Here is a 23,038-nt window from a genome sequence, read left to right as displayed (position 1 = left end):
CTGACGTAAAAGCAAATGGGTTCTTACCGAAAGAAAACAAATGTACAACTTCCTGATGAATAAACGAACGCTACACATTCCATTTGTCAGAGGCAGGTGGTCTGAAATGCCCTTAACATGCTGTTCACATTTCTCCTCAGCACCACAGACAGAGTTTATCACGTATCAGTGCTACAGCCACACTACAGCCTTCAGTCATTACTGTGAACTACCAGATACACTGCCTGTCCAAAAAAAAAAAAAAAAAGTCATCACTTGGATGTAACTAAGCTAATAAGTAAGAGCTAATAGGTAAGAACCTCCCATTGGACAGTTACTGCATAGATGATAATGTTTCAGCTGGCAACAACGTATCTAACCCTAAGTGATGCAGTTAGCTTCTCATTTCTTAGATGACCATGTTGGAAGATACATCCTGTAGTAGTGGAGATGTTAATCTGTTTCAGAAGGGTCAAATTATTGGCATCAAGCAAAATAACATCTAAGGAGATTACTGAAACTACTCAAATTTGGTTAAGAACTGTCCACCACAAAGACTGAAAGGATATGAGGGAACCATCAAGAAACGTGGTCCAGTGTGACCACAGAGTCCAGACCTGAACCCCATTGAGAATCTTAGAAAAGTAAATGAACTTTGGATGGAAATAAATATTGTGACATTGCAGAAGCTTATGGAAACGATATGCCTGCCGTAATCGAAGCTAAAGATGCTGCAACAAAATATTAGAGTGTGTGACTTTTTTTGGATGGGTTTGTTGGGATGTATTATAAAATAGGGAAGGTTTTGTTTTAAGTTATAGGCAGGATTTAAAATATGTCTCATGACATTTGTCCTTGAGTATTTCCTAAACTTCCTCACTGCATATCCTTTGTGTTGAGGTTAAACTTGATGGTTTTTGTTGCTAGCGCTAGACAGTGAATTATGTTGTCGGCTTCTTCTGAGTTTCTGTTGCATTTTATTTTGACAGCAGCTCATCCATGTTTCCAGTCAGCTGTCACAGCTGGTAATATACCAGTCAGCAGAGTCTTCATAACACATCCACATCAGGGAGGCCACACACAGTACTAATATCCAGAGCTGTAATATTTTCTCTAGCCATATATTCCTCTAATATCACACAGATGACAATATGTTTCCGTTTCCTGGTCTGAGGGTTTGTTTTTCCCTCTGGTTGAACAGATGTGACCCTGTAACCAGGATGTTTGTCGTTCAAACATCACCACTGGCCTCGTGCCGCGGCCCGGTGTAGAAGACATCCCATCCAGCTCTGACAGCAGCCTGCTGTGTCCACAAACACAACAGGCTGCAGCACATTTACTCACTGTAGCCTTTTTCAATTTTTCATATGAAGGGATTCAGCTAGCTCCACTGCCCTCCACAGTCAACACTGAATATTCTTCTACATTCTGTGCATGTCCTCTCCCACTCAGCTGCATGTGATCACAACCTTGTTTAAAATATTTGAGCTTCCCTCCCCTGTTCCTTTGCAGGTTTTCTTCACTGCTGAGGAGACTGAGTTTTCCTTTTTTAATAGTATCTCTTACTGGCCCTGACCCTGCTTGCCTTTAGAGGAATAAGAAGATGAGAATGGCCACAGTGAAATGGAAAAATTCGGCCAGCTGAGGTAACAGACAGACTAAACAATCCAACAACAAAAAAAAACATATTTAATTCACTTTGCGTCATTGATCCATTCACTTTACAAAACACAAAAGCAGTGCCACGGTTCAGTGGGACCGGCTTCTTAAACAGAAGGTGGAAAACAGGGGAACAAAAGGTCTCGGAGAGCACCAACTCTATAGATATTCATGAGAAATCCAAACAGTGCTTATAAAGATGCTGGTCTGCTCCTCGCTGACATTCAGTCTGACCTTAGCTCCAAGAAGTGTCGCAATCCAAGAATTATGCTTCAAGATAACAGATTGAGTCTATTTCCACTGGCTGCTGTAAAGCCCTACAAGAGCCATCACAACAAAACCTGGATGCACAGCTGCGGCAAATCCAACTGTGTTCTGTTCGCTGCTGAATGTGTGCTGCCAGATAGAAAGTTATTATTCTTTAACCCAGCTTATGATGTTGGACGGTTCGCTAAAGCAACAGCAAGCAACTAATCAGAGAAGCCAGAGCTTGTTTTTACTGTCTCATGTTAAAAGCAACAAAACAAGAGGCAGACGTCCTGCATAAACACTCCAGGTTGGAGCAGAGGACAAGACAAGGCTTCAGCAGATGTTGGGGGAATAAAATCACACTGAAGCATTTTCAAGTCTGGTTGATTACATCTGACTTTAAAGATATGATATGACTTGGTACTGGAAGTAGAAGAGCACAGAGAGTAGGTTCATCATCCAGTAGCTTCTTTAAAGAGACTCCTTAAGCCAAAATCCATTATAATTAGACATGAGCAAGGGTTTGGAACCAGCCTGGGGCCAAATCCAGCTCACAGGACAGTTAAGCTCTCCTACACATTTAGAATTTACTGTCATAAATGACTCATTGATACATTTTTAATTTTGTCTCTTTGTTTTAGACTAATTGTGTAATTTCCAAGCAAGATGACAGAATCAGAGTAGACAAATGGTCTCTTTTCACAGTTAAACAGAGATTCCAACTTCTTCTTGGTCTGTAGCTGCTCTGACTACAGGTCGTGTCCCTGCACTCACACCCTGCATTGTGAAGGTTTAGCAAAGGCAGGCGCTGACAAATCAGTGCAAGTTTAAGAAGATCTCAGACAGTTAATCCACGGGCTCATTTCTGGGTTTACTTTTGGACTCAGACGAAAATCAAATTTATCTCAAAAGCTTTAGGACACATGCTGCTTTCTACTTACCAAGGCAAACTGTGCCAAATTGAGCAAAATAATCCAGCTAAGACCAGCAGCTCTCTGATGTACCGCAGCACACCTGACACCAAAACACCTCTCTAAAAGAACAGTTAATTTTTTCCCTTTATTTGACAGTCAACAACGGAACAGAACAAAAGGCTTCAGCTCGGATAAAACCACTAGATATCTGGATTGTGCCACCGGAACACAATGAACACACTGTGTCAAGAGACTCGGATGATTATTTAACTGCAATTATCCAGAAATAATGACTCCAGCAGTGTTACTCTACCAAACATGCAGAGCAGCGAGGGGAGGAGGAGGAGGAGGAGGAGGAAGCAACCTGACCAGTGGTCCATGACTGACGTGGATCAAAGACCGTGAGCATCATACAGTAACATCCAGCACTGGTTTATGTATTAATGTTAAAGGGATAGTTAAACATTTTGGCAAATTGGCCCATGCCATAATCCCTATAGTTTTATGAGTAGGTTTGTTAACTTTAATTGTTGGTGCAAAGCTATTTTTTGAACAGCAGAGCAGAGCTGCTCAGAGCTACGCTACGGAGGCTAATGGGATGTCTTGGTTTCCCTCATCAAACTCATTATACACAATCCAACAACTCCAAAACGCTCTCATGAACAAGTTGTGACCTGCACATTCACCACACTATGAGATAATAACAGAACGTTACCAGACAGATTTGTTTTCGAGGTAAATTCCGATGATGCGCTGGTGGCAGTTTTTCGGCAAGCAGTCTCTGCATTTCCCTCTAAAACAACTCTGTCTCATAACGTTCTGTTATTATCTCATAGCGTGGTGAATGTGCAGGTCACCACTTGTCCACCAGAGCGTTTTGGAGTTGTTGGATTGTGTATTTGATGAGTTTGATGAGGGAAACCAAGAAATCCCATTAGCCTCCGTAGCGTAGCTCTGAGCAGCTCACGGCTCTGCTCCGCTGTTCTAAAAATAGCTTGTACCGACAATTAAAGGTAACAAACCTACTCCTAAAACTATAGGGATTATGGCATGGGCCAATTTGCCAAATGTTGAACTATCCCTTTAATCAGTGGAACAAGATGAAATTTGCCAATAAAAAATCAATTTTAATTGAATCATGATGGCTCACGTTGCTGAAGTGTATGTGTGATAAGCAGGATTATGTACAGTGAGCTGGTCATTATTGCACATAAGCTCTGACGGGGTGAATGGAGGCCCCAGCAGGATTATCCCTGTATTATAAACATGTCTGCAAACGTATGGGCCTGTGTGGCTGCCACTATGTATTTGCTAGTGATAGCGAACGGTCTTCCTCGGCTGCCAGCTGTGCCAGCGCCGCTTTCCATCACGTTCAGAAGCGACTGGAGTCTTATTCCTGGCCTCGCAAAGATCATTTGTCTCACATCAGGGATCAGCTCTACTACAGTAAGTGCTGATGGTGCAACTAAGCACATCCCACATTGTGATGCATTATGTCTGAGCTTTGTTTCAGGTTTCACCTTCATCTCATTGTTACACCACTGATAACAAACCGTTTGATTATGAGGAACAGAGATGTCATTTATCTGTCATTATTTCAAAAGCTATACCCAAGTGAAAGGGAACACATCAGTGCTGCCAGGAGTTCTTTTTACAATGATACGATCAGGAGGAACTGTTTTCTTTGAAACATCACTGAATCCTCCGTCACTCTGTCCACACACAATAGTTTGGCCTCATCACCATACCTGTCTCTCCAGGTCAAGGACACATCACCTCTCTTAGTGTCCCACTACGTCTGGACCTACTTCCAGACAAACCTCCTCCAAACCACATGTCACCATTGTGCCAGCACATACAGCAGCACACAGAGGTTTAGACACCCCTGGTCAAAATTCCTGTTAATGTGAACAGTTAAACAAGGTGAAGCTGAAATGATCTTCAAAAGGCAAAAAGTTACAGATAATACATTCCCTTTACATTTTGAAACATATATACTATATAGATAGATTTTCATCTTTTACATTTTCAAAATGACTTTGAAAAGTATCAGTGTGTAAATAGTAAATATCTTGTCTGATACATTGGTCAAAGTTATCTGAGAGCTCAAGTCTCCTGGGTTTCTCATTCTTTTGCAGGCTGCTGCTTTGTTTCCCTTTCTCACTCTAAAGTTTTAGAAAGTAAAAATAATACACTGATATTACTTAAAATATTGCAAAAGAGTGTTTATGTTTAACTTTATGTCTTTTGGAGATCATTTCATCTTTTACTTGCTCAACTGTTCACATTAACAGAGATTTTGACCAGGGGTGGCCAAACTTTTGCATGCCATGAAAAATCGCTCAAGTAAACAACTACCCTGCTGTAGTGGGCGGAGCCTAGAGTCACAGAGCAGCTCTCAGTAGACTGACCCCATGACGGATAACATTCAGGATGTTATGATGCCATGTAAAGCCCTTTGAGACAAACTGTTTGTAGAAACGGGCTATACAAATAAAATTGCCTTGTCTCGCCTTAAAGCAGAAGTAAGCGGAATGTTTGTGTTAATATAAGTCTTAAATAGTTCTATCTTCCGACAGCAATCACTTATAGTGTTTGGTCTGAAACACGGGTCTGTCAGTCACTCTGCTCTGCTGTAAGCCGAGGAGAAAACTTTCCTTGTATCCTACAACCTTTATCCAATGAGGAGAGAGAACGGCATAAAGGGGCGGTCCTCTCTGTGTGTGCAGCCAAGGGATGCGCGTGCATGTGGTGACGTAGGGACGAGGGCGGGGACTGCTAACTCCATCGGCTGACAGGAAGTTAGCCAAAACCACCCAATCGCTTACTTCTGCTTTAAGTGTTCACAAACAAATCCTGGTCCTAACCGGAGTGTAAGTTAAGGAGGAAAAGCCGGGAAAAGAAAGGTTTTGGGTCAGCCTACCTGAGCAGCAGTTAGCAGCAGGTCCCTCAGACTGACACAGCTGTGGACCAGCTCAGACCTCAGTGGGTCCTCAGTCAGTTGAGGTTTCAGGTAAAAGGTAAAAGGTTAATGGTGGATGATCTTCATAATAAAGCAGGCTGGTCCTCAGCAATGGGAGCTGTGGAGCTGTGGAGCTGCTCCTCTCACCACTCAATCAATCTGCAGCTGCAGCTGTGCTAACCACACAGGTGAGTCTCATTAACTCCTCGTTAGCTCCAGTAGATGGACATGCCTCTTAACATAGTTTAACCACCTCTTTATTGTTGCTCACTGAGAACCAGTCCAAGGTGTTGAGGAAAAGAAGGAGCTACTGTGTAACACCTATACTTCTAACACTATTGTGTCACATGTATATTTTAAATCAGCAGGAGGAGGGAGGGACCCCAGACTTATTCAGTTTAGCCTCAGGTAACAGTGAAGTGGGAGAAGAGAGGATGTTCTAAAACAGACAGCACTGTTCATCAAGTGAGTGACATTGTGTCAAAGAAAGATCAGTGAGGGTATTGAATCACTCTCATCGTCCTCACTACATAAAATGAATATTTTCTTCCTTACATTTAAAAAGGCTGTATATAGGTGTATTAAGAGGGTGCCTCTCAGAAATGACCTCCTTGATTCAGATCAGTCTGTCCTCCAGAGCAGCCACTCCACTGACACAGCTCTGTTGTCTGTGACTGAGGCCCTGAGGGCAGACACAGCCCCAGCCTCGTGCTCACTTATTATTGCTGGACCAATCAGCTGGTAGCTTTTGATACTGTGAACCACTGCATCCTGCTGTCCGTCTGTCTTGGTTAGATACTGTCTCACTGAACACTCTGTCAATGTGTCACAGCAAGGACAAAGTCCCTCATTCCCCCTCCCAGCCCCTTCTCCTTCTGATATACACCACCTCCTCTGGTCAAAGTATATACGTACCTATGGTTCTTGCTGGTCACTCAGCTTGTCTCTCTAACATATCCATGTATAAAAGTGTTCTTGTCTGTATAAAACATCTACGTCACATCTGCCTGTTAATGGATGTGAGGTTCTAAGGACAGAGGGCGTTGTTATGGTGTTGTGTAAAGCCCTTTGAGACAAACTGTTTGTAGAAATGTTCTATCCATAAACGTGCCTTGCCTTCATGCTGCATGTGTCTCTTTTCTCTCCACAACATCATAAAAAACCAGACCTTGCTTAATTCCACTCAGCTCTTGGTCCAGGCAATGGAGATCTCTCACCTTGACAACTGCAATGCTCTTCTGGTGGACCTCCCTTCATTCACAGTGAAAGCCTTTCAGGTGCAGCAATACATCTGGCCTACAACCCAAATCATGATTGTTTTCCTGCTGCACCAGTTAAATGAACTTAAAAATATACTGTAAACTTATTATTCTTCTTGGTCAATGCTTCCCTGTTATTGTTTGTGGTTTCTAGTGGTGGAACAATGTGAGAGCATGGGGACTAAGAATCTCATAAGGATTCATTTCTTTTCTAACGCCTTCAACACCCCAGCATTAATAACTAGCACTTATTATGTACCAGGCACCAGAGGAGCTTCTTATTTCTAGCCCTTTTCTGTTTATGTATTTTTGTATTTTGTATTTTTTTTTGTAGTTTATGAAAGAACAGTAAAGACTTCTCAACATAATGTAGCCAAGTACAACTCTGTTTTTAAAATATGATTCCAGCAATTACCATATCGGAATTTAACAAGATCTTTGTAAAGACTTTATGCCAGTTCTCTTGTAGTTTATTGTAACAGAATAAGAGCTTCAAGTGGCTCATTCTATAATTACACATTAATAATGACTCATTCATGAAGTGGATAACAGAATAAAATGAGGACATTTTTATTTCCAAATGGCCAAAGGTCATCTGGCTGTGACATCATAATGTTCTTCAGAAACAGTTGTGGCCGTTATTCAGCGCTGTAGCTCAGGAAGGAGACATTATGAGCATATTTCCTGCACCATAACTGCCTGGTGGAAGCACACAACCTCCAGGCAGTAATTCTAGTTTAGGTTAGTGATGCTATGATGATCAGCATTATGAACGGTCTGCTGCTGCTCTGACTTGTTTTTATGTGTGATATCACTGCTGGAGCTTTTTATATTTGTACGTTTATGGTCCGGACGGTGCCCGGTGCTTCATCAACTGTATGTTTCATTTCGTTTTGGCTTTTGAATCAATCTCTTGGTCAACCACTGAAAACAATTTTAAACAACCATTTAAACATCTATTTATTCCACAATTATGGTGTAATAGACCACGTCTCTCCCACTCCAACTTGAATTTGTGTGCCCAGGCTGGCAGTAAGCAAACAATGCCACTCCAGCAGCAGGCGCTTTCGGCTCCGACTGAGATGAGTCCCACTGGAATCAGCTGGTAAGTGAACAGACGTCTAACCATTTCCAAGTGCATGCGCTATTTCATTTTCAGTCCCTGCAGACAACTCTCCTCTACACTTTATGAACAGTCCAAGGAAGTCAAACAGACTTCCTTTTCATTAGTGCAACCACATTTAAGAGCTGAGGGAGAAATACAGTCATCGAGATGAGGTCAAATTAGAATAGAATCTTTTATTTGACTTTTTAGAAATACTGTTATTCTCCACAACATGTAAAAGCATCAGACCAAATCCCTTTCTTACACACTCATACCCCAAATACACATATCAGGAATTTAATGAAAAAACAAACAAATAAAAAACAATCTTCTTCCACATGGACACAATGGCAAGACTTCCACATCCATCATACCCACCCATCAGTGAAATCTAAAAACAGTCACGCTGTAATAAAGTGGGAAATGAAAAGTATGTAAGTGTATAGATGAAATTTGAAATGTGGAACACACCAACGGATGCCACAGAAGTTATCACAGAGATGGCCTTAATGCAAATGAGAAGCTGTTTTCAAGGAGGAAGTGTTGATTAAAATGTTTCAATACGATCCAGGAAACACACACACTTGGGCTGTGTAGCAGCTCTGACCACCACTGCTTTTCAATCACAGGGGGTCTGACCAGACAGATCAATGAGAGTAGGCCATTGGAGATTCTTCAGCTACTGTTGTGGCTTGCACACCCTAATTGGATGGTACATGAGTGTTTTTCTGAATAGTGGGCCTGTTTTGCACAATCGATGGCTTGTTCTCTGCTGAGTTGCACAGACTGCCATAATCAAATAGCAAAAGCTGTCCCAGAAACTTCTGGATGATTGCATGTTTCCTGTTTCGAGCTGCTTTTGTCTGTCTAATACCAAACCTGGGAGCACACCGGAGGGCTTTTACACTTTTCCTTAACAATCTCCGAATTCCTGTGCATTTTCAGTGGCGTTTCTATACTACACAGTTCTAAACTCTACTAGTATTACAGTAATAGAATGACCTGCAGATTTGACCACAGTAAGGCTGTAAAAAGCAATAGTGGGATGCAATGGTTACGGCCCGATGAGTCTGAGGGACAGAGGTTTAAATACTCAACCCCAACACAAATGAATCATGGAACCAGGCTTTCAACTGTCAAGTGTGTTCCCAGCTGAAATTCATATATTTATCAAGACTACCTTCAATGTGTTATTTAACAGCCTGCTTCAACAATGCCATCACTCTGACAAAGAACCCACAGCTCAATGCTACAGGTAGGACTTTAGCAGCCCATCACAATTAACTGTCACTTCTCTGTGTCAGGTTAATGGGCATTTTAAAGGCAGATATTGATGTGTTTGTAGTGTGGGAGGACACCACCTCTAAGTATGTGGTTCTGTTCAGATGGGGAGCTCGGCTTAACTGAGTCCTGTTTAAATCAAACCGATTCATAAACTGAGAATCCAGCTTCCATTAATCATCTGATCTCTAAGTCATATGATGACCCTGTAAAAATCAATCATCCCTCTTCTCTCAAAGTGCTCTTAATTAATACACACATGCATGTGCACATACGCACACAGTCACAAACACATGGACACTTTTGGTTAGAGAAGCTACATTACCACCTAAATGATGTTATATAATCTCTACTCGATGCAGCCAAAATGAGCTTTGGGTATAGAAATAATTTTTCATGTGTGCACATCCATACCATTTGCTTGATCATATTCTGATTTATCATGTTGATGTTTGTCAGTGCAATCAGATTAAAAGTAGTGCAGTGTCTTATTAAGACTTTCCCTCCTCATCCTGGCGAGACAAATTCTGACTAGAATTGAAAGTTAATTTTTTAAAGTGCTTCTCGTTGCCGCCTACATTTCCCCCAGAACTAATCTAGTAGTTTAAAGTTGAACTATTAATAAGTGTTTTCATCATTAAAGTTCACAGAGCCTCTGAAGAGCATAGAGGTCTATACAGAGCGAAATCAATAATGCTAAGGTCAAAAAAAGAAAAAAGAATGAGGAGTTAAAACTTTTGCTTTGAGTAAAACATGAGCAGAAAGTGAAAACATCTCAAATGTCAATCCATCCTCAGCCGTTCTCATTGACCAGGCGAGACCCGTTGATGCCGCGGTATGTGACGCGGCTGGGCCGGACCAGCACTCCGTAGCCGGGTCGGCAGGTGAAGTAGCGGCGGCCCCCCACCGAGCCGTCGTTCTTGCCTTTGGGACTGCGGAGCTCCAGGCCCAGCCACAGGCCCGGGGCAAAGTCTGCTGTGCCCAGGTAACGGATGAAGGCCATCTCGTTGGCGCTGGTCAGCAGCACCTGTATGCCCACGTGGAGGCGCACCTGTCCGTCAGAGCTGGAGGTGCTGGACCCCGCCGCGTTCCCGGGAACACCACTGCTGCCTCCACTCAGGGTGCTCCAGCGCCGCCGGTGAGGGTTGGACCGACTCCTATATATACATTTTTTTTTCATATGAATTGTGAAAACAGAGGGGAAAAAGCAGCCAGAGAGATTTATGAGAGAAGGTATGCAGCGTGAGAGAATATATCAAAAGTAAGTGGGAGATTCATGGGAGCTCAGTCTTTGAGGGATTGATCTTCAATTCCCTGTTCTCTCTCATTATAACCACAATCATGCATTGGCTATTTAAAAAAAGGAGCCTTTTGCTGACTAATACCACTACCTCTTATCAGTATTGATTCTGCCACTGCTGCAGGGGATTAGAATAAAGCTGAAAGCTTGGGGAGGGAGAAAAGTGAGGCCCGTGTAGAAAAGAGACACACCTGGAAACAGGACTTCTTCTGCTTGTCTCCTTCTGGGTGGCGATGGCCGATGATGTGCTGAAACTGCGACGGATCGTCCCTGCGCAGCAATCACAAGAGTCAAGTACCCTCATACAGAGTTTTTTGCATAAAAATGACTTCTCAGCCACTCACAGAATAATACATGCAAATGCACACACTTCCAATGAAGGCAGAACTCTCACCACTTAGAGGATGACTGAGGCGTGAGGAGGAGAGCTCTGAAAGGCAATCCACTGATCCATGGATCCTGTGGATAAAAGAAACACATCCCAGTTGCAAAATGGAACACTATAAACATTTAGTAACACTTAGAGACCTTCTCTCTGTCTTCAACTAGAGACATTCCACTGTGCAAAACCCTCCACTGACTGTGACCCCGAGTTCATCTCTGTCACATAATCCACAGAGAATGAATGTGGAGCAAAATTTTATTAGAATAAATTGAAAATTCATCCATGTGTCTGGAACATTTTCAAGTTAAGATGAATGAGAGTAGAGCGGTCTGTATCTGATGAAGGCTGCTTCTAAACAGCAACAAGGAGGGAAAAAAATACATTGTCTGTTGGTTGCACAAAAGCATCTGTCCCGCTTATTGATGTGTCTGTAAGTCACTAAGTGACTGTAATAACGTTACAGCTCTGGAAGCCATTAGGAGGGTGAGTGCCAATGTTGAGAAATGAGCAGTAGAGGAAAAAAGTGTTGCTTTGTTTTCGAAGAGATGTCAGCGGAGGAGTAGAAAAACAAAAACCTAAGTGTGTGTGTGTGTGTGTTGTGGGGGGCTGTTTGTTTTCCAAATGGGTTGTGATAGCTGCTGACAGGAGAAGAAAAGAGAAGGAGAAACGAGTTGCTGTGCTGGATGGACAGAATGTGAGATTCTCCATTACTGAGGAAAATCCACATGAGCACACAGGGTTTTCATGAAAAAAGAAGAAAAACACATGAATGCGGGATGGCAAAAAAACAAGCTGGCAAAAAAAAAACTGTTGATTACTTTGGTAAAAGCAGCTTTTACCTCAACCACCATGTAAATAGTGGGTTAATAACAGCAATGGCAGGAAAAGCGAGAGCACAATATAGAGAGGGGAAGAGAAACGTTCCCATGAATGGCTTTGCATTGAGATGAAGAGGAAGAATAAAGAGAGGTGATGAGACATTTATAGCCCAGTACAACAGTTGAATGTGTTACTTTAACCAACAGTCGCTCATATCTGGACAACCTCATTTTCATTTAAATAACAGCATTTACTGTGGCACAATAGATGACAACTGCCTTTTAAACTGTAATGACTCTTATTCAGTTACATCATCCTGACGCATAGCGCTGTTAATGTATCATCCAATACATTGTGTTACAGAAAAAAGTCAAAGTCGAAAGTCAAATCAAAACAATGTCTGGTAGGGAATAACTTGTCAATTTAAAAATCAGGCAAAGTTTTCTATATCCCAGTGTAACCAGGTTGGCACTTGATGGAGTCAACACTGTGTGTGTGTGATGGGTGTGATGGGTAAGCCCAGTGTGATGTGCTGACATAATGAGGCTTCAAGTGGAATTTTCCTTTTGCATGCACTGTTTGGATGGAACGGCTCCTACATATTTATAACATAAGGGAGAACAGGGTAAGAGGTGTAAAACACACTCTATTCATTTATTTATTCAGCAGCCACACAGCTGTTTCTTCATAAGGCTTTAGGAGCTGTGGCCAGTCCCAGCTCCCACCGTCTGGACAGCTCACCTGTCTGTCACAGGGTCGACACTACACACTATGTATCTTGCCTAATGAAATGTACGTTGTTTATATGCATCACTATGCAGCACATCTCAGATGTACAGGTGCTTCTCAGTGTAGTAGAACGATGGAGGTCAACAGTCTTCTCCAACAAGAAGAGAGACCATTTAAATGCTCAGTGTGACATCATTAGGATACAATGGTGAACTTTTTCACTAAATTCTAATGTTTTGATTTACTGAATTTTGGGTTTTCATTAAATGTAAGCCATAATCATTACAATTGAAAACAAAATGATATTTCACTCTGTGTGTAATGAATCTATGAGAGAAACTATCCCTCAACAGGGGAGGTGGTCTCAGACACCACCTATCTCCAATTTACAATGCTGCCCTTTCATCCCTTCCCAGGAGATTCAACAATCTAGCCTCAAAGAACAACTACTGTTCACAAGTGGCAAGTGACTCCAACGACTGTCGTTATAACAACATAGGGCACTAACAAAGTCGAAACCAACTTTCCATCAAAGACAGTCATTTAAACGACTGTCGTTGGCACTTGGAGCACAAAAGGGAACCAGTGACATCATCACCCTTGTGAACGCCCACACAAGAGGTTAAATAGTGAGTCTCCACACCAGATAGTTGGACCAGTCCCAGCCTGGTCAGATGCGTACATGAACTGATGAAGCCTCTTGGATGAGAGGTGAAACGTCTTCCTAGACAAATAACTAAGTCCAGTTGCTTTCGATTTAACCTCCTTTGAAATACTATGACCTGGGCAAATGAGAATATGCACCGGCCTAATGAATCTATGAGTTTCACTATTTGAACTGAACCACTGAAATAAATGAACTATCAAATGAGTTCTGATTAGTTTTAACCAAGAGCTCAGGTTGGTCTTCCTCATGAAAGATATTCTAGATCAGGCACGGGCAACTTATTCAACAAAGGAATAGGCTGCAGGTTTTTGTTCCAACCAAGCAGCAGCACACCAGACTTGACTCATTTAATTAACTGATCTCAGTCCTCAGACAGCTGATTGGTCAAACTGTGTGGTTGTGCTCTGCAGCCATACCTGCCCTTTGTGGAATAGGTTGCCCATGCCTGTTACATAAAGCGGGGTGGGGGAATAGGGGTCACTGAGTAGTTGACGACTATGAAAAAGGATCATATCATATGAACCTCAAGACCTAAGTCCTGTTGAAATAGTCAATGCGTTACCCAGTGATCTCTTCCACCTTCGTCAAAACAGCAACAGCACTCGAAAGTTACTTATTCCCACACCTGATGACACATCTGAGGATAAATGTGGGTTCAGTGTCCTGCCCAAGGACACTTCCACATACAGAATGGTGTTCATGGCTGCTGTGGAGAGTGCAGCAGCAGTGAAGCTGTTTACTTTACCTTGTACAGATAGATTTTGATCCAGACTGTCTCCCATTTGATGTGACACAGGAGCAGTGTAGCTGACTACAGCTAATGGAGGGCCATGTCTTTACAAGTGTGATAAATAGAAGGGAAGGATTAAAAGGAAACTTGGCAAACCACCAACTGAAAATGTATTTAATTGGCTGTTTTCTTTTTCTATTATAGGCTTTCTATATTGCACTGCAGCACAGTTTTTTATGAATCAACAATACAATACAAAAAGCAATTGATTCAGAAAAACAAAAAAATTATAGGTTTGTGAATAAAGAAACATCCAGTTTTCCCATTTATGCTACTTTCTCATTTTGTGTTTCAACAGAACTTGATTATAGCATCAAATAAAAGGTTGAAATACCATGAAATGTCTTCACACCTCTCTGAACTGATCATATTACAATAAATCATGGTTGCTTTCTGGTTCTTGCCTCCATGTGCTAATATGTTTACAGTAATTACATGTCTACTTAAATACAAGCTTGAATACATGACCAGACCAGATTACACTTATCACAGAGCTTTCTGAGTGGCTGATTTGATGTCTCAAGAGACAAGAGTACTTTGGCTGAGAGCATCTTTCGAATGGAGCACGCACCAGTGAAATGGATCAGACACATGTCAAGCATCCAACAAATACTGCAAATACTTCAAAGTGACTTTCTCATTCTTGTGAAGAAGGTCATTTCATAGAACTGGCTTTAGTTGGACTGGTTCTAGCAATGACACCACTCAGTGGCACCAGCCAGGTAGCCTACTTAGATTTTCATTGTCTAGATTGCATGTATCTAGTCTATCTGTCCGTCTGTCCATCCATCTATCCATATACGTATCTATCTAATAAGCAACGTTATCACATAAATGGGTTCATATGTACAGTACACTAACCAACCGGCATATTGCTTGGTCTTGGTCTAGGTGATAAAACAATATAAATAATAAAACCCATGAGTTACAGAGGTATGCATGATTATATGAAGTATAAAATATACTGCAATGGTTCATTAGAGTATTAACTTCTGATTTACTTTGCTCCATTCCTTAGAATCTCTATAGATTATCAAACTACGATTATCCACTCCACAGTCCATTAGAATAATAAGATATAAACACAAACCTGTCATTAAACCCCGAGGGAGATCAAATCTATCAAATTAAAAAAAAAAAACAACAACAAAAGACTCATCTTACTTTGTCTAAAACTGACAATGTGACAGAGAAATTAAAACTTGTGGTGTGGTACTGGTGGCAGCAGCAACAATGAAATGGTCCAAATACAGTATTTGGTATTCATGGCATTTATCTCATCACATCTTGAATACTGCAACTCCCTATACATATACATGTCTCTCCCCAATATATTTGCTCTTGGCAATTGATACACACACAACTCATATGCTGCTAGACCCCTAACTGGTGTCACAGACTCGCTGTGTGGCTATCTGTGCCTTTTTAGATCAGTTTCAAAATATTTTTGATGACTTCTTCTCGTCTCTGTCCTTATGACCAGTTGCCTCAGATCCTCTGATAAAACTCTGCTATCTGCTTAAAAAGTCTCAGCTAAAAACCAAAGGTGACTGCAAATCTGCTAGTAATGCCCCCAGACATGGAAAGGCCCTGCATGAGGAAATCAGCCGTGAAAATCTTGATTTCAGTGCTTTTATCTTTGGATCCATTTTTGATTTTTACTTTGGATTTTTTGGGGGGTTATAAGCTATAATCACTGAAATGAAACAAGTAAAAAGGTTTGAAATATTTGTGTCATGAGTCTAGAATGAATGAAAATTTCACCCTTTGAATTAGAATTACAAAAGATGAACTTTTACACAATATTCTGATTATATGAGCTGCGTCTGCACAGTGAAAGCAGCATGTTAGAGGGGCAGCAGCTTAAGTTCTCTGAGTACAGCCACACTGGCTGCCCTCAGCTGCTCAGAGCCCACCACACTGTGTTCTATCAGACTCAGTTGCGACTCAGTTCATTCAGCTAAATATTATCTGACTAGAAAAATGCATCAAAGTTTATAGAATAGAATAGAAAATACTATTTATATATACATATATATCCAACAGGCACTGAGAAATGTATAACCTGTGTAACTTGCAAATGATATGTACTGCATGTAAAACAGTATAATATTAATCATATGCATATCACACAACGGAACATATCAGCTGATTCACATCAATGAAAAAACATGACAACGCAAATGCATGCAGACGTTGAAGGTATTCACTCACACTCCATGCCTAACCTCTTCCAACATAAACAAATGACATATTCATTATCATTCATTATCCAAAATCCATATTTAAATGCTGGGAGGATGATGCATGAATCATTACTAGGTGCCACATTAAACTGAGGAGTCATGGGGGCGAAGACCGCAGGCTTCACATCTGACTCTGAGTCTCGTTAATCACCAGTGCAGAGGAGAGCTGTTTGATACACAGAGGGCAAAATCAAACATGTCAACACTCACACAGACGACACTGTCAAAGGAGCTCATTAGCACCATCACATGTATTGATGAGGGCAATGAAATACAACCTCAGGGCTGGTTTTTAGGGCATTTAGTCAAATTCTTCAAGAATTTGCTCTATACTTCAAAGAATTTCTTATCCATACTTGTTTGACAAATCTGTTTTTCCTTCTGTGATGACCATCGGCAAAAATCAAACAGGACCATTTATCACTGGAAAATACATGCTTCCTGACAGAGCCTGCAGTGCAGGAGCACTCACCTCTGAACACGAGATGGAGGAGCAAAGACGCCGTGTTTTGGCGGGCAGCTGAAGTACCTCACTCCTCCCACTGATCCATCGTTCTTACCACTCGGCTTGTCCAGCTCAATGCCCAACCACAGCCCTGTACGGGCGAGAAGGCACAACGGTCGGGGATCAAACAATCACACATCAAATGACAGAGAGGAGATGCACCTTCAAGAAAGGAGTTAAGTAATGAAAATAGTGTATTATTCATTGCATGCCAACAACTGTACCAGAAAGGACAATCCATTCAAACAGTGCACAAGAACAATGAGCTGTTGAAATGGCTAAACAAGAGAGAAACTTCAACTTTTTAGATTTCTCAAACTAAAATGAACATCCTGTCCAGACTAGTTTACTTATTCCACACTCTGCTGATCGTCTTCTACCAAAACCAATTTAATGGATGTCATAAATTTTCATCAAGGTATATCTGGCAAGACTTAGGGTTCGATTCAAAACTGTTCAAAGGGACAAAGAAAAGTAACTTCTATCAGAGATGATTATTTAGCAGCACAGATAAGAACAGTGAGGTGCTGCTGCAACTCATCACATAAGTTATAAACCAGACTTCCAAGACAAGACAGCTAAGGCATCAACTGTTTTATGCAATAAAATTAAAATGTGAAAATGAAATACTTTGAAAGCTTTATGGTTTTAATGATATCTGGAGATGTGATATTATTTAATATGGAGTTGACAGATGTAAACACCTAACTGTATATTTAGAAAAATACGGTTCGGATAATACACATATAGAGTCTGTCGGATCTTTAATCACATTCGACTTCATACATTAAAACAACATGTGAGAAGGAAGAATAGAACAATATGGAGGTACCAGCTCAGAGAAAAGGAGGACGTGTGGTTGGAAGAACCTGATACAGTATTTATTACACCCTCAGAAATCCCAGCATGCTAATAACTTTTCCCTTTTGCTGGAGAAACTAAAGGCAAACCACTATATTTCTGGTGCTGGCCTGTCAGTGCACACTATAGGGGAATCATTTACAATGCCCCAGGAGACCATTTTTAAATGTGAAATCTAAAATTCAAGACTATATATTATGAATATAATACCACAAGGAAGGCTGATAAGAAATAAATATTTAATGATTATACTGCTGATCACTGGTAGAATCAATTTTATCAGGTAGTTGTTCACATGAGAGCCCAACTTTAAAGGGATAGTTCAACATTTTGGCAAATTGGCCCATTGCCATAATCCCTATAGTTTTAGGAGTACGTTTGTTACCTTAATTTGTTGTCGCAAGCTATTTTTTAGAACGGCGGAGCAGAGCCGCGAGCTGCTCAGAGCTACGCTACGGAGGCTCATGGGATTTCTTGGTTTCCCTCATCAAACTCATCAAATACACAATCCAACAACTCCAAAACGCTCTGGTGGACAAGTTGTGACCTGCACATTCACCACACTATGAGATAATGACGGAACATTATGAGACAGAGTTGTTTTCGAGGTAAATGCAGAGACTGCTTGCCGAAAGACTGCCTCCGACGGGAACGTGCATCAGCGGTTTTGCATGAATTTACCTCGAAAACAACTCTGTCTCAACTTGGCTGTTCTAAAAATAGCTTGCACCGACAATTAAAGGTAACAAACCTACTCCTAAAATGGGAAAAAGGGATTATGGCAATAGGCCAATTTGCCAAAATGTTGAACTATCCCTTTAAATACAAGCATGATCAATACAATGGACATTTTTAAAATATCATTCAAGTATAGGTTTTTACAAATCAGACATTTTGTTGTAGAGAAAAGATCACTCCCTTCCTGTTCATGGTTCTTTTTCGTTGCCATGTTATTTTTCTATACTATATCTATCTTTTACCTCAGAAATATTGAAATTTCTGACAAAATGAACATAAGATTCAAATCTGAATCTATTTGATGTAAGTATCTAACTGATGCTGACTTTAAAAAAACAACAACTTTACAATACAAAACACAACTCTGCCCACACTAGTACATCTTTCACAGAATGAGGGAATAAATTAGCTCCATAAAATGCTTCTTTATATAAGAAAAATAGATATTATATACTGTAACTGTACACCTTATCTATACAGCATAAAGACTGTGCATTAGCTAATCAAACAATAAGATGCAAGTGTTTCAGTGCAGTTTCCTCCGTGTGTTGGACTTTCAACAGTAGAGACAACTTGTCACTGTACAAGTTGAGGTAAATACAGGCAGCTAAATAACAACTGTTTGGCTCTGTATTTGTCAGTCAGTCACTGTTCTGTCAAGTGAAGTGACTTCTCAGTGTAAGGCAGACAATTAGCCTGAGGAATGTTCCTCAGGTGACGCAGCTCAGACAAAATGTTAAAAAGAGGTATTTACAGTGCGTGCTGCTTTTATTACAGAGACGCAGCATTCAGTGCACTGAGGCTGAGATAACAGAGCACTGCGAGCACTGATTTAAGAGTATCAAAGGAAACTTAAGACTGAAATCCCTTTAAACATGATCCTTGGTGGTGTGAGATACGTTAGTACCGACTCACACTGGGCAGAACTACTGCCTAACTATTAATAAATACACTGAGCTGTTTTATGTTTGGATTTCAACCTCTTTTGCTCAGTAGGAGTTTCTCCTATCTTATTTCCCCGAGTATCTTCTGTCCAATTTGAGCTTTGCCACTGCTCCAACTTGTGACCGGGTATGAAATGCAAGTTGAAAGAGAAGAGCTTAACAACACTTCTTTAACTTTCACCACATGTGTCATTGTGTAATAATGATAGTGTAAGTAGAGTGAAGTAAGTATTAAGATTTATGCAAAAGAATCTGACATTTCCTCCAGCAACAAGAACAGAGGGAGAATGAACTCACAAGGTTTCTCGGTGTACCGACTACACTCAGCCACAGGCAACTACTGCATTTAGACGCAGAGCTGCCTTCATCCCTCCACATCAGTTCTCGGGATTGAAGGTTTTCAGCGTTTATGAGAATGAAAAGCTCAACCTTGAATATTCACATTATGTCCACAATCTCTTTTTTGAATGCTACTGAGTGGATAGGCAACCGTATTAACCTTCTTGATGTTACTGGATGGGCTGGTATCAAAAGAATCAGGAGCCTTTTTTTTCTAAACCTTGTAATAAAAATAAAGTTTCCAGAGCTGTGCAGTCCCCTCTTTGTTCATTTATCTGGCCCAAAAAGCACCAGCTCAACAGTTTCCTGTTCAAAACACTAAAGAACTCTGCAGTAATTATGATTCTTTATCTGTGTCTTGAAACCAGAGAAGTAAGGACGGATGTGATTTATCAGAGATATTAATGAATATTTTAGATGCACTTAAAACTGTTTCCTGCTCAACTCAAAGTGGCGTACACCCAACACTGATGTGGCTGAACCTTTTCCAGAGAGTTCAGTTTGATCATCCCTGTGAGGGACCGGAGCGGCCTCCCCACTTAATGGGGACCAGGGCAGACCAGAGTTAGGTGTTGGAGGTGGAAAAGAGAGCGCGCCAAGCGTTGAGTTCCAACAATAACAGGCTTTTTATTCTACACAAAAAAGCTGTACAAAAACACTCAAATATGCGGGCAAAGGTAAGTACATGGAACATAGCCTCACAGCAGACTACCTCCACTCAGAGCTCCAGAGAGCTGAATGAAGCTCTCTTAAATACAGCAGCCTACCAAGGCTAATTGGGGCAAACCATTACTGAGGGGAACACCAATAACATAATGGCCCACAACTGCCCCTTTAACACCACCAATACACAATATAATACACAATACCTACTCTCTCCTTTACACACTTCATATACTGTACACAAATATACCACAGCCTTGTACAATAATTAATCAAAACATACACATACAAAATCAAACACCCCTGGGCACCATGGGCTATGCCCACCCGGGCCCCCGCTCGATAAAGCCCGCCCCTGCAGCGGCGCGCGCTTCCACTGAGGAGCTGGGAGACGTGCAGGTGAGTGTGTGAGTGAGTACGAGAGTGTATGAGAGTGTATGCTGGACCAGTGTCTTTAACTGTGAATGGATGAAGTATGGGACGAGCAGTGGGTACCTCACTTCCCGCCAGGATGATTGTATGGAGAGAAACTGTTACAGGTGAGTTGTAGGTGTGGTGAAGGCGAATCGCGGCAAATCGCAGCGCACCGCGCTCCCGACGCCGGCACACGGCTCACGCCGCACATATTTACAAGCACAACAAACACATGATTAATATCAACATAAACACCATACCGACATCCCGGTTTCCCCTAAAGGAGTGTGTGTGTAACTGTGTGTGTGAGATTGTCCACATAGAGTCTTTCTCTCTCCCTCGTGGGAGACGCCAGACCATGGCGTCCACCCCCAGGTGACGGTGAGAAAGGGGAGGGGGTTGCTCACCTTCTCACATTTCCCTCCCCCTCTGGAGTCTCGCCAACAGGGTGGCGAGACAAGAAGTCTGCCACAATGTTCTGCGTGCCCGCCCGGTACTGCACCGTAAAGCGGTACGGCTGCAGCGCCAAGAACCAGCGGGTGACACGTGCATTGGAGTCTTTCATGCGGCCCAACCACTGCAAGGCGCGGTGGTCGGTCTCCAAAGAAAAGTCTCTACCCAGCAGGTAATATTTTAAAGTGTCCAGTGCCCACTTCACGGCCAGGCACTCCAGCTCAACCGCTGCGTACCTGGTCTCCCGGGGAAACAGTTTGCGGCTTATGTAAGCCACCGGCTTCTGGTCCTCTCCCTCACCCTGGAGCAGCACGGCCCCAAGACCAACGCCAGACGCATCAGTCTGGACCGTGAAATGCTGTCCAAAATCAGGGCTCTGGAGCACCGGGTCTTTGCAGAGCGCCCCCTTCAGGTCCAGGAACGCCTGTTCCTGCTCCTTCCCCCACTGGACCTGGGAGGAGCCTGATTTCCTGGTCAAGTCCGACAAAGGGGCTGCTCGACGGGCGAAGTCCGGCACAAACCGGCGGTACCAGCCCACCAGTCCCAGGAATGAACGGACGTCCTTCTTGGTCCGGGGCCTTGGGCAGTCCAGCACCGCCTGCACCTTGTCCTTTTGTGGCCGGATCACACCCCGGCCCAGCACATGGCCAAGGTACAGCACCTCCTCCTTTGCCAGGGCGCCCTTCTGCGGGTGGACGGTCAGGCCCGCCTGCTGGATGCGCCGCAACACCTCACCTAGATGACACAGGTGGTCCTCCCAGGTGGCGCTGTACACCACCACATCATCAAGGTAAGCGGCAGCAAAAGAGTCTGTACCAGCCAACACAATGTCCATAAGTCTTTGGAAACTGGCTGGTGCCCCCTGCAGACCAAAGGGCATCACAACAAACTGAAACAGTCCCTGAGGGGTACGAAAGGCTGTGCAAGGTCTGGCCTCCTTGGTCAGCGGCACTTGCCAATAGCCTTTACACAAGTCCAATGTTGTGATGAATGATGCTTTGCCAAGGCGCTCGATCAAGTCCTCCAGCCTCGGCATAGGGTAAGCATCAAAGTGGGACTGGGCATTCACCCGCCGAAAGTCAATGCAGAAGCGCATGGTGCCATCCTTCTTGGGCACCAGCACCACCGGGTTGCTCCACTCACTGGAGGACCTCTCAATCACCCCCATGGCCAACATCTCCTCCACCTCCGTCCTGAGGGATGAAAGGAGACGTTCCGGCACCCGGTACATCCGCTGCCTTACCGGGGTGGTGTCTTTGAGAGGGATGGAGTGCTCCACCACCGTAGTGAAGCCTGGCCTCTCCTGGAATAGGCCAGCAGGGATGATGGCTTCCAGCTCCCCCTGCTGGGCGGAAGACAGATGAGACAGGTCCAGAGGGCCTGACTGCTGGCCGGTGGGGAAGAACTGCTCAGGACTCTCCTCCTCCTCTGCCACAGCCTGCACCCTCAGCTGCAACTCTGGCCGCCTCTCATGCCACTCTTTTAACAGGTTGACATGGAAGGTCTGCCTGGGCTTTCTCCTCCCAGGAAGGTCGATCTCGTAGGTTGCTGGCCCCATCTTCCGCACCACCTCGTAGGGCCCCTGCCACCTGGCCAACAGCTTGTTCTCTGTGGTGGGAAGAAGAAGGAGAACCTTCTGACCTGGGTGAAGGGTCCTCTGCCTGGCTGCCTTGTCGTACCAGGACTTCTGCTGCGTCTGGGCCTGCTCCAGGTTCGTCCGCACCATCTCCGCCATCTCCTCCATCTTGTCCCTCATCTTCAGGACGTGGGCCAGGAT

The 23,038-nt window shown here is 42.9% G+C and overlaps 1 protein-coding gene across 1 annotated transcript in view; it reads right to left on the bottom strand.

Annotated features, from left to right (window-relative positions):
* Positions 1 to 8,330: 8,330 nt before the first annotated feature.
* Positions 8,331 to 23,038, bottom strand: part of LOC311005685 (CAP-Gly domain-containing linker protein 4) — a 44,887-nt gene continuing 30,179 nt past the window's right edge. The window contains exons 14-17 of the mRNA XM_083998207.1: positions 16,817 to 16,940; positions 11,103 to 11,167; positions 10,900 to 10,978; positions 8,331 to 10,565 (exon numbers count right to left, since the gene is read on the bottom strand). Of these exons, the coding sequence (XP_083854333.1) occupies positions 10,202 to 10,565; positions 10,900 to 10,978; positions 11,103 to 11,167; positions 16,817 to 16,940 (632 nt within the window). The 3' untranslated portion in view covers positions 8,331 to 10,201. The remainder of the gene's footprint in view (positions 10,566 to 10,899; positions 10,979 to 11,102; positions 11,168 to 16,816; positions 16,941 to 23,038) is intronic.

Source organism: Trachurus trachurus (genome assembly GCF_905171665.1).
Source record: "Trachurus trachurus genome assembly, chromosome: 22".
Classification (NCBI taxonomy): Eukaryota; Metazoa; Chordata; class Actinopteri; order Carangiformes; family Carangidae; genus Trachurus; species Trachurus trachurus.
Note: the sequence above shows the minus strand (reverse complement) of the source record. Positions and strands in the feature narration are given on the sequence as shown.